We start from the raw sequence: 12,657 nt of genomic DNA, 5'->3' as shown, positions 1-12,657 counted from the left end.
ATTTAGAATAATGCTGCGGTCATTTGGAGATACAGAAGTTTTGAAATACCTATATTGTCTGCCCTTTACACTAATGTGCAAAATACATAAATTGTTCAGCGGGTCAGTCAAAATATTTAAAGGGATAATTGCAACTTTTAATCCGATACTTTGATATAGTGTGAAGCAACCTGGCCAAGAGTAGACGTAGAATTTAAAAGGTGTGAGGCAAGCGAGTTCCCTGTGGGTGGGTGACAACCGGGAAGTCGAGAAGGAAACAAATGCATGCGCTTAAATGGACAAAGGCCGAGTGAGCAGAGCTTCGCTGTATGGAGAGAGTGCCAGAAAATAGGTGACGTGAATACGACAATCACCATCGCTGAGAAGAGTTCCAGGCTTGATGGTGGGCGATTTATATTAATGATGAGTTTACAAGCTTCGTTCCCAAACACGCCCTTGCTTTTACTGCCGAGTACCGTATCCTTTCCCCTAGCATGCACGGGTTCCAGAAATAAGTTGGAAGCAATGTTAGATTGTTCATAATTCCCAACATATCTCCTCCCTGAAATCTACAGACCGTAAAATGACTCGAACTTTCTTTTCGCAGTTTTCCCAGTGTGTTTAGGGAAATTAATAATTATGCAACCTACTATTTTGCGTTTATTAATTGTAATAAGCCTAGATAAATGTGTACATATTTTCCAATTTGATACTAAAGGGTCTTTTCTGTTGAACAGTGCCCAAAAATCCACTGTGAATCATTGTTGTAAATTAATAAAACATGAAAAATTCCAAGGGTGGTGAATAATTTTTATATGCATTATGTGTGTGTCTGTATAGATAAACTATACATAAAGATATATATACACCCTCTCCTGTGCCCACTTCTACCAAGCGTCACTACCCAGCAGACGGCGGAATTAATTGGGAACGGGTCCTGTCCCAATTGTATTTCGGACAACGGGGGCGAATGGTAAGGATGTGGTGTTGTTTTCAGTGCGGATTTTATAAACGAATGGGGAAGAGTGGTGGAGGACTGGAAGGGATGCGGGCCTATATTGCAACAGTATCCCCATCTTTGATTTCATTTTGGGCCACTTGTCGATCCTAGAAATTAAAAGTGATAGTTAGTAGCTATGGTTTTCATTTCTACCTGAGCGCCCCTTTTCACCCCTGCCCCTCTCCTCACTCTCTCCCTCGTTTTGGGTCACCTGCGACCCTCACATTCTCCGTGCCCACCCTCTCTCCTACGACATTCCGATCCCGCCATTCCTCCCACGTCGTCTGTGCAGTAGCTTCGCTCTCTAATTCTCTCCCCGTCGCTGTGACTTCTCCTACAGAGATTCATTCCGTCTGTGTGCGTGGGGGTGGGGGGCGTATCCCTGAGCATTAGTTTCAAGCTGAATTGCCGAATGCAATGAGAGTCTCTTTTCTAATAGGTTTCTGCTCGAATACTAAGAAGAGCGCCGGGTGGGGGGAGTGGGGCGGGGCAAGGAGAGCGCGCGGGACAGTGCAAAGACTACGCGAGGGGGCAAGAATGGGGTCCCAATGGTAGAGATGAGAGGTATGAAGGGAGCTTCGATCTTTGTCTGCCCCAGGAATGTTTGATGAGATAGTGTGGTAAAAAGTTTCACTTTGTGTTTGATCCAGGGATTGTTTGACGGAAAGGTTCGAAGGAGCTTCACCTTGTGTCTGACCCCGGGAGTCACCGATAAGGCGGTGCAGAGGGAGAGTCACCCCTTGTTTAATGCCGGTGTTCTATCCCGCATTCCTCTCGTACTCGGGACATTAGTCGACACACTTCTAATCTCTTTTGTCTTCTTTTAACTCAGTTCTGCTGGGTCAAAAAAGTGCGCATGTGGACGAGGCAGGAGAAAACCGTACCTGGTGGAAATTCCCATGTGTGGGGAGCAAGAATAGCGCTGTGTCGGTGTTGGTCCTGGGTGGGGGGCGAGATCGTGGGCACCAGCCTGTGTGAAACTGACATCCCTCTGCCTGGTGGTGAGAAGCTGCTGTGTCAGTGTGAGGATCTTAGACCCACAGTTGCAGTGCACAGGGTGCGGGGGGCCATATTAACCTCATATAAGAATCAACTCTGACAACCAGACAGAACTTGCAGCCGTTTATTGGTTACATCATGACAAATATAATTTAAATAGCATGTGACCACCCACGTGCTGGAATAAATGAGCTGCTCCCGATTCACCCACAGCCACACACAATTAACTGACCACGATTATCACATTCAGTAATCGGTCCCGTTCTCACCGTCACCTGAATCGAAAAACCAATCGTTTTTAAATCACACTTCAGAGCCGTGTCCGAGATCGTTGCAGATCCAGGGTCACTGCAGAGGTATTTATCAATTTGACCTCGGCTAGCCGGCAGTATGCACCGTCCTCTGCAAAGTCAGCAGAAGGATTCCCTCCCTGGATAATCACCGCTGGAATCTAGTGTCTCAGACAAGTCCCGACACTGGGCTCTTCCTGTCTGTGCAATCCCCCAGGGTCCCTCTGGAGACACTTGGACCCGGACATTCAGCGGAAGCAGCGCTGCTGGACAAGAGGCTGCGGGATCGCCTCTGACGTTACACAGCTCACGGCCGCTACCCGGTCCGTCAGAATTAAACCTCGCGCCTGGCCATTACTGGGGACGGAGGCCGTTAAGTGGGAGGGCGGGAAATCAGTCAAATTGTCCCCATCCCGCGGGTGGAAATGCTGACGCTTTCAGATGTTCACTGATCGCTCTCAGTCAGGAACACTCTCAGTTCGGGTCTGGGTTCCTGCAGAGATCTCAGTTCTTTCTCCCCGGTAGGACTGAAATCATTACTCCACAGCCTGAAAGAGATGGAAGAATAAAGATGAATTAAACAGATTACACAACAGTGTCAGTAACAGGGGACCGGGGTTAATGTTTCAACAACACTCACAGACAGCTATCACCAGAAAACCCCCGAAACGGGTGATATTTTATCACATTGGATATTAACACAAATACTCACCGGAATCGCTTCAGACTCGGGAGGCTCAGTATGAGGCGGCGGAGAGCGGGTACAGAACCGTCTGTGAGCGAATTTAATGCCAGATACAGCTCCGTCAGTGATGGGATTGTACTGAGAGCGGAGGCGACATCCTCGGCACCAGAATCTGTGAGACCTGCATTGTCCAACCTGGAGATGAGAGAGCGTGAGGGTGAAGGACACAGAGAGACAGGACACAGAACAAATCCCCAGTGTTTATCAGTAACACAATTACTGATCACATTAATGTTCAGTGTCAGACACCCAGTGACTGGAAGCACAATCTCCCACAGTCTGGTACTTACCACAGTTTCTGTATTTTACACGCCCGTTTCCTCAGAGCCGCAGACACCAGTTTCACTCCTGAATCTCCCAGTTTATTATCATTCAGGTTCAGCACCGTCACTGACCGGTTTATACCGAGTGCGGAGGCAAAATCCTTGGCACCAGAATCTGTAAGACCGACATCCCACAGCCTGGAGATGAGAGAGAGTGACGGTGAAGGACACAGAGAGACAGGAGACGGTACAAATCCCCAGTGTTTATCAGTGACACAATTACTGATCACATTATTGTTCAGTAACAGAGAGCGCGTGACTATAAACAATCTCCCACAGTCTGGTACTTACCACAGTTTCTGTATTTTACATTTCGGGTTCCTCAGAGCCGCAGAAACCAGTTTCATTCCTGAATCGCCCAGTTCATTCGTTCCAAGTCTAAACACAAACAGAAAAATTTATGAATAAAATTGACGAACCAAATGATTCAAACCGTGGGTCTGTGGGAGTTTCTCTCACTCGGATATTTCAGGAAACATTAAATCCTTCAGTAAATCACAGATCGGAATTCCCATCACTGACAATGTCCCTCACTGCCCAGCTCCAGGGTAAGATTCCTGTCGGTAATTGAAATTATCGGTGTGATCTTGTAAACATCCCAAATTCTCTCATTCACTGACGGTGAGAAATTGAGTTCCTGAAGAAACAGCGTCGGAAGGACAGGGGTGAAAGATAGACAAGTGTGGAGGAGTTGTGGATGGGAAAATGACCACGGGAGATTGCGGAACAGAGGAAAAGCGAGACAGGAAAACGATCCCACCTGAGGATTTATGAACAATTGGAGATGTATAACATGATTAGGAATAGTCAGCATGGCTTTGTAAAGGGCAGGTCGTGCCTTACGAGCCTGACTGAATTTTTTGAGGATGTGACTGAACACTTTGAAGAAGGTAGAGCAGTAGATATGGTGTATATGGATTTCAGTAAGACATTTGATAAGGTACTCCATGCAAGGCTTATTTAGAAAGTAAGGAGACATGGGATCCAAGGGGACATTGCTTTGTGGATCCAGAACTGGCTTGCGCACAGAAGGAAAAGATTGGTTGTTGACGGGTCATATTCTGCATGGAGGTCAGTCACCAGTGGAGTGCCTTAGGAATCAGTTCTAGGACCCTTACTCTTCGTGATTTTTATAAATGACCTAGAGGAGGAAGTGGAGGGATGCGTTAGTAAGTTTGCTGATGACACAAAGGTTGGAGGTGTTGTGGACAGTATGGAGCGCTGTCAGAGGTTACAGCGGGACATTGATAGGATGCAGAACTGGGCTGAGAAGAGGCAGATGGAGTTCAACCCCGATAAGTGTGAAGTTGTTCATTTTGGTAGGTCAAATAAGATGACAGAATATAGTATTCATGGTAAGACTCTTGGTAGTGTGGAAAATCGGAGAGATCTTGGGGTCCGAGTCCATAGGACGCTCAAAGCAGCTGCGCAGGTTGACTCTGCAGTAAAGAAGGCGTATGGTGTATTGGCCTTCATCAATCATGGAATTGAATTTAGGAGCCGAGAGGTAATGTTGCTTTTATATAGGATGCTTGTCAGATCCCACTGGGATTACTGCGGTCAGTTCTGGATACCTCAATACAGGAAGTACGTGGAAACCATAGAAAGGGTGCAGAGGCGATTGACAAGGTTGTTGCCTGGATTGGGAGAATGCCGTATGAGAATAGTTTGAGTGAACTCGGCCTTTTCTCCTTAAAGCGAAGGAGGATGCGAGGTGACCTGATAGAGGTATACAGATGGTAAGAGACATTGATCGTGAGAATAGTCAGTTTTTTCCTCCGTGCTGAAATTGTTGCCACGAGAGGAGATATCGGTGTAAGTTTTTTTTTTACTCGGAGTGGCAAGTGCGTGAAATGGGCCGCCGGCAACGGTGGTGGAGGCAGATACGATAGGGGCTTTTGAGAGGCTTTTGGATAGCTACGTGGAGCATATGAAAATAGAGGGCTATAGGTAAGCCTAACAATTTCTAAGGCGGGGACGTGTTCGGCAAAACTTTGAAGGGCGGAGGGGCCTGTATTGTGCCGCAGGTTTTATATATTTCTATGAGGAAGGGAGATGGAGAGTGGTGATCCGACATGAGGAATGGGGCTGGGGGAGAGAGATCCCAAAGGATGAAGAGGGAATGTGTAAGAGAGGCCCTATTGAGGGAAGCGGGATGGGGAAGAATGATCCCGAAGGGTGGAAGAAGTTTGGGGAAGAAAGATCTCACAGTGGAAATAGGGATAGGGAAAAAGATCCCCATAGGTGCAAGGGGTTGAAGAGGTCGATCGGGTGGGAAGAGTTAATCTGAACTGAGTCCCGCTGTCAGGAGAAAACATACCCACATGGGGGCTGCATAAATGGCAGTGGGCACAGTCACACGCGGGATAGGGCAGGTGAAGGACAGTCTCAGAGGTATCTCTATAGCTGTCATTCTGCTGAAGGTCTCTTGACCCTCACTGGGAAGGAGGTGTGAGGCTCTGATCCACCAGCTGCAGTCAGTCTCGGTCTGGGTGTCAGTAACAATGAGAAAGAATACTGTCAATGGAAAATGACAGCGAGAAACAGACAGTGATTTACTACAATCAAACCAATAGCTGTTGTTAATGGATCTGATGAAGTCTCCAACATCGATTTACAAGGAACTAGGGAACCCTCATGTCCTTGGGAAATTACTGGCCGATGTCCTGGTTATTTGCGACAATTCTCCACAATCGGATTCACTACAGTTTAACACTATAAGACTATAAGAACATGGGAGCAGAATTAGGCCCTCTGGCTCATAACCTCCTCAACCCCAGTTCCCGGCCTTCTCCCCGCAACCTTTGATGCCATGCCCAATCAAGAACCTATCAACCTTTGCCTTAAATACCCCCAACAACCTGCTCTTCAAAGCTGCCTGTGGCAACAAATTGCACAAATTCACCACCCTTCGGCCACAGAAATTTCGCCGCATCTCTGTTCTGAAATGGCGCCCTCTTTTCTAGACTCTCCAGCCATGAGAAACATCTAGTCCGTCTAGGCCTCTCAACATTCAAAAGGTTTCAATGAGATTCCTGCTCATCCTTCTCAGTTCCAGAGAGTACAAACCCAGAGCGATTAAACGTTCTCAGTATAACCCTTTCATTCCTGGAATCATCGTTGTGAACCTCTTCTGGACCTTCTCCTTTTCTCAGATGAGGGGACGAAACCTGTTCACTATACTCAAAGTGAGACCTCGCCAGTGCCTTAAAGCCTCAGCATCACATCTTTGTTATTGTATTCTAGACATCTTGAAATTAATGCAAACATGGCATTTGCCTTTCTGACCACCGACTTAACCTGCAAGTTACACTTCAGGGTGTTTTGCACTAGAACTCCCAAGTCCCTCTGCCTCTCAGGTTCCTGGATGTTCTCCCCGTTTAGAAAATAGTGCGCATATTTATTTCTACTTCCGAAATGCACGGCCATACATTTTCCTATATTGTATTCCATTTGCCACTTTCTTGCCCATTCTCCTAATCTGTCCAACAGGAACCCGGAGAGGATCTGGGAAGGCTTCAGATCGCAGTTGACCAAAACCCCATCTGTAAATATAACCACAAATACTTTCACATTCAAACAACACAATAGATCAGTTTCCCAGTTGGGAATGAGAGATAAATCAAGTTACTCCAAGTTCTGGCATTTGTGCAGACAGGGTCCCAGCCGTTGGATTCCTTCACACTGAATGTGGCAGCGAACCAGGTCGAGGTGTTTTATTGTATCACAAAATCCGATGACATGAGACAGGACCGCGCAGTCAACCGGGGTCAGTGTCACTCCACGGAGTGAAAGTGTTTCCAAAGATTCCAGTGGGGTCTGAGCCAGTCCAGGATTATTTGACTCGAACAGGTAGTGCAATGTGTTCAGGAGCCTCCTTTTACCAGCTTCACTCCACGTGTTTCCACTCTGGCGTTTAACCTCCTCCTTCACCCAGTCAATCACCTGGCAGGTTGTTTCATGAGGAAATGGACCCAGAAAATCCTGCAGGCACCGAGCTGTCATTGGGGAGGAGAGACCAGCAACAAAACGGAGAAATACCTCAAATCGTCCATCTGTCGTGTTGTGGGCTTCAGTGAGAAATTTCAGGATATCCCCGGGATGTGGATTCAGGAATTTTGCAAGTGCAGCTACAAACTCTTGGATGGTGAGGTGTGGGAATGTGTATACCACGCTCCGGGCAGAATCTTGTCTCTCCAAAAGCTCCATCAGAAACCCAGTCAGGAACTGGGAAGGCTGCAGATTGTAGTTGGTCAAATCTCCATCTGTAAACACAATCTTCTTCTCAAACACTCCTCTGAAGGCCATCTGACCAACCCTGAGTAACACATCACGGGGGTTCTCAACCTCACGGCCGTGGTTTTTCAGGATGTTGTAAATATAGTAGGAATACAGTTGGGTAATTGTCTTGGGAACTCGCTGCGGGTCCCTGACTCTTTGTGTGAAGAAGGGGCCCAGTGCCAGAGCGAGGATCCAGCAGTAGGAGGGGTTGTAGCTCATGGTGTACAGGATCTCGTTCTCCTTCACGTGTTTGAAAACAGCTGCTGCCACCGTTTGATCTTCAAAATGCCTGAAGAAATATTCCTTCCGTTCCTCACCATCAAATCCCAGGATTTCAGCAGCGACACTGATGTCTGCTTTTTCCAATAAATGTAACGCAGTGGGTCGAGTTGTCACCAGCACTGAACACCCTGGGAGCAGCTTGCCCTGGATTAAACTGCACACAATGTCAGACACCTTGCACTTGAATTTAGGATCTATGCATGAGTCCTGAGATTCTGCACATCCCCGACTATCGGTAAAATCAATTTTGTGTTTAAATTCATCCAAGCCATCAAATATAAAAAGCAATCCCTGTGGGTTCTTCCAGACCTCTCTCAGCAAATTCCCAAAGTAAGGATATTGATCCAGAATCAGTTTCCTCAGGTTTATTCTACAGTTAATGGAGTTAAAATCCCGGAATTTGAAACTGAAAACAAATTGAAATTGTTGGTATATTTTCCCCATGGCCCAGTCATAAACAATCTTTTGTACCATTGTTGTTTTCCCGATCCCTGGTACTCCGGCCACCGCTGCCGAGCTCCCAGATTTGGAGTTACTCCGGGAAAAGCTGCTCTGGAATAATTGATCAGTCCGGATTTTTTCCAGCTCTCCGCGGAGATGTTTATCTCTCAATTGTTCATGGTCTCTGCCTCTTGCCAGCAGCTCATGTTCCACCAGTCTCCGACCTCGAACGGTAGAAATGACCGTGAGCTCAGCGTATCGATCAACCAGCTGGAAAATCTTCACTTTCTCTGTCATCAAGATCGTGTTCACTCGCAGTGTTTCAGTTTGTTCTCGCAGGGTCTCCTTGTGTTTCTGTTGAACATCTTTAATAGGAATAGAGAACATCGTCAAAATGTTAAATTTCCTAACCAACAAAGAACTTTATAACTGCATTTCATAATTCATTGTTTGAGATTACATGAAGTAATTCAACGTTTCCATGGCTCTTAGGACAGAAAGTAGAATTCTGTTCACAGGCACTGGAACTGATAGTACTGTATGTCCCAGAGAACACCCAATGCTCATATTCTGGCACCAATTACTGCTGAAGGTGTACATTCCCCTGATTTTGCTCTTGCAATCCTGACTGAGCTTCCAAGCACGTTTACCATTACAGTAAGATCTCACAAAATGCAAAACATTGTATTCAATGTTGACAGCTGATGTTAATGTTGATGTCGTATGGACAGTCTGTATTTAGCAAAGTTGCACAGTGGGGAGTCACAGGTGTTCACCGCTCTTACATTAAAACAGGAGCAAAATATGCGTGAAATACTCTTAGGGCAGCATCTGTGGAGAGAATCACAGGGAAGTTTTGAATCGAAAATCCATCTGAATTACAAGTCAGAAAATCAGCCGTTTTCACTTGCAGAGACGGAGGAAGAGAAGAAATATGGAAGAGAATCTGCGGAAATGGGAATGTCAACAAGTATCTCAGTGATGTACGTCATGTTTGCGGTGAAGTCTTGGCAACTGCTACTGATCGGTCTGGCAACAGGCATCTATATTGACAACTATCAAACTCTAAATCGGTTTATTATTGGCACATGCACCAAGATATAATGTTAAAGATTTTTGTCTGTCATCCATAGCGATCAGTTCATCACAGCTGTGTATTGAGGCTGTACAAGGAAGAACGAAACGGAAAAGTTCAGGGAAACAGTGTTGCAGTTGGCAATACAATGCAGTGCAGGCAGACAATAAGGCAGAAAGCAGAAGAATAATCGACAGGACAGTTTTCATTTTTTTGAACTAAGCTCCTGAGCTGTAGAATTCAACACTTAAAAGTAGTATTGTGGAAAACACTTCAAAGCATGAATACAACTCGAGCACCTAAAACATTTGCACTTGATGTGTGAGGGATGCTGACTCAGCTGTCACTTTTAAACACCAGCTCCAAACGTTTATTTTTCACACTAACAAAATTTTTCCTTTTATTTTCTTGTTTGTAGTTTATTCCATTGTAATTCAGTTTCAACTACAAAGTGTGTATGGAAAGTGCTTATAATTAACAATAATGATTATAATAATAACATTATTATTATTTATGTCATTATTGTTATCATTGCTCTTAATATAATTTTTATTTTCGTGGCTCACCCTAGTAAAATCTGGGGTGTGGGCATAGCCAATTAGGCTCACTTATCAATCGCAAAGAACCTTTGGACTATTTTAGTGATGTTTACTATTGGCGCTTTCTGGAGATATACATAGTTATTGCTATGCATGCCTGATTGTTTAAAACTATGTTGTCGTGACTTTGGACGATACTAGATAAAGTTATTGGCATCTGGACTATGTATACACTGTTCATGTTCCATAGTCTTTCAATTTCTCCTTTTAACTCAGCACATTTATGGTGTTTCTCACTCATTGATTTCCGTTTCTGTTTTGTTATTATTGTCATTATTATTATCACTATAATTTGTTGTTGTTGTTGTTGTTGTTGTTGTTGTTGTTGTTGTTGTTGTTGTTGTTGTTGTTGTTAAAAATACTGCTGCAGCATAGTGTAATCTGTTGGATTGTATCTGTTTTTTTTTCTGGAATTTCCGACATTTATCATTTTGAACTTGATGGTCTTTTATCAATTACTTATGAAACTTATTTGTGTTAACCACCTGGTTCTGTATTGCCAACAGCGATCCCCTCTGTTTCTCAGAAAATGCCTCCAACTCTGAGATGGGCCTTCAGTGCTTCCTTGTCGATAACTCGTATATCCAGATTGTGGGAATGTTTCCATGGAGATTCATTGATTAACTCTCACTTCGATAGAGGTAATTTATTCACTTTTATGGGTGTGCTTTCATTTACGATCAGTGATGTGTACTTCTTAACAGAATTGCACGCACTTGTATGGAGTGCTTCACAAAATATGCTGATGATATTGAACCGGATTCTGATTCTCAATTTTTTTTTTATCTAACTGTGTTTTTCTGTCGGTTCCTCTTCTGCCTCATACTGTCCTAGCCCGTGTTAATCTACGTTAGTACGTGTGCGCATGGTGGTTTCTAAATTGTGTTACTTCTGTTCTTATCTTACTTCGGAAATGTTCCAGATCGATTTTGGACATGGATATTCTGTCTACATAGACAGACATACTTTATTGATCCCGAGGGAAATTGGGTTTCGTTACAGTCGCAGCAACCAAGAATAGTGTAGAATTATAGCAATATAAAACCATAAATAATTAAATAATAATAGCTAAATTATGCCAAGTGGAAAAAATAAGTCCAGGACCAGCTATTGGCTCAGGGTGTCTGACACTCCGAGGGAGGAGTTGTAAAGCTTGATGGCCACAGGAAGCAATGACTTCCTATGACGCTCAGTGTTACATCTTGGTGGTATGAGTCTCTGTCTGAATGTACTCCTGTGCCTAAAACAGAATCCTCTTTTCAGACACCACCGTCAGAGAGTCCAGTTCCACCCCCACAACATCACTGGCCTTACGAATGAGTTTGTTGATTCTGTTGATGTCTGCTACCCTCAGTCTGCTATCCCAGCACACAACAGCAAACATGACAGTACTGGCCACCACAGACCCGCACTATTAACACAATGCGTTAATAAGGGTACAGCTGAAGTGTTTACTGGATTCGTTATATTTTCACCATTGAACTCTCTTTGACAGATTTTCTTCAGCGTTGAAGTAAATTATGTCGCAAGATTTCCCTTTGCCACACGACAATCTCTGCTTGTTGATATCCCAAATATTTACATCTTTCATATTCACCAATCGGTTTTGTTGCATCCTGAAGCTCGGTATTATGTTCTAACAGCTCAGTTGCACCTTCCCTTATGTTTAATATTCTCCACCTATCTAGTCCGAAGTTTATGTTTGTATCTTCGGAAAATAATTCTACTATTTACAGTGCCGAACACGAGGATCCTTCATTAAAGAAAGGGGCTTTCCTTCCTCCCATTTAACGGGGCCCTAACCCGCATCTCTACCAAGTCGCGCTCAACAGGCCTCACTCCATCCTGACACTGCCACATCAGGGATAGACGTCTTCTTGTCCTCACCTACCACCTCAGCAGTCTTCACATCCATTACATAATTCTCTGTAAGATCCGCTGTCTCGAACGTGTTACCACCACTAAGCACGTTTTTTCCCTACACCAGGCCCCGCCCCCAGTTTCCACTTTCTGCAGAGATTGCGCCCTATGCGACTTCGTGTTCCACTCGTCCTTCCTCACTGATTAAACTCCCGGTAATTAACCTTACAATGGAACAAGTGACACACCTACTGCCGCATCTCCTCTCTCATTAACATTCTGGGTCCCAACTTGATCTTCCAGGTGAGGCGCCCCTTTGCCGCGAGTCTTTTGGGGTATCCAATGCTCCTGGTGTGGCCTTTTATGCACCGTTTCCCCAAGCACCTAAGTCCGTCCACTAGAAAAAGCGGGATCTCCCTGTAGCCAACCATTTCAGTTCCGCTTCCCATTCCCGTCCTCCACTACTGCTACGCTGAAGCCATGCCTTATGGTGGAAGAGCAAAACCTTAGTTTACGTCGGCTGGCGTTCGTCCTGAAGGCATGAATACTTATTTCTCAAACTTCCGGTAATTGCCTCCCTCCTCTCCTTCACTATTCCCCAGTCCTGTTTCCCTATCTCACCGTATCTCATGACCCGTCCATCATATCCCTCTGGTGCTCCTCCCTATTCCCTTTCTTCTGCCCTCTCCCATTAGGTTTTCCCTTTTCCAGTCCACAAACACAAGTTCCTAGCTTCTCACTTCATCAGCTCTTCCTTTCCCATTTTCATCTACCATCTGCCAA

The 12,657-nt window shown here is 45.0% G+C and overlaps 1 protein-coding gene across 1 annotated transcript in view; it reads right to left on the bottom strand.

Annotated features, from left to right (window-relative positions):
* Positions 1–2,088: 2,088 nt before the first annotated feature.
* Positions 2,089–12,657, bottom strand: part of LOC140721713 (NACHT, LRR and PYD domains-containing protein 3-like) — a 28,733-nt gene continuing 18,164 nt past the window's right edge. The window contains exons 8-12 of the mRNA XM_073036498.1: positions 6,968–8,705; positions 3,628–3,714; positions 3,304–3,474; positions 2,981–3,148; positions 2,089–2,816 (exon numbers count right to left, since the gene is read on the bottom strand). Of these exons, the coding sequence (XP_072892599.1) occupies positions 2,714–2,816; positions 2,981–3,148; positions 3,304–3,474; positions 3,628–3,714; positions 6,968–8,705 (2,267 nt within the window). The 3' untranslated portion in view covers positions 2,089–2,713. The remainder of the gene's footprint in view (positions 2,817–2,980; positions 3,149–3,303; positions 3,475–3,627; positions 3,715–6,967; positions 8,706–12,657) is intronic.

Source organism: Hemitrygon akajei, unplaced genomic scaffold (genome assembly GCF_048418815.1).
Source record: "Hemitrygon akajei unplaced genomic scaffold, sHemAka1.3 Scf000060, whole genome shotgun sequence".
Lineage (NCBI taxonomy): Eukaryota > Metazoa > Chordata > Chondrichthyes > Myliobatiformes > Dasyatidae > Hemitrygon > Hemitrygon akajei.
Note: the sequence above shows the minus strand (reverse complement) of the source record. Positions and strands in the feature narration are given on the sequence as shown.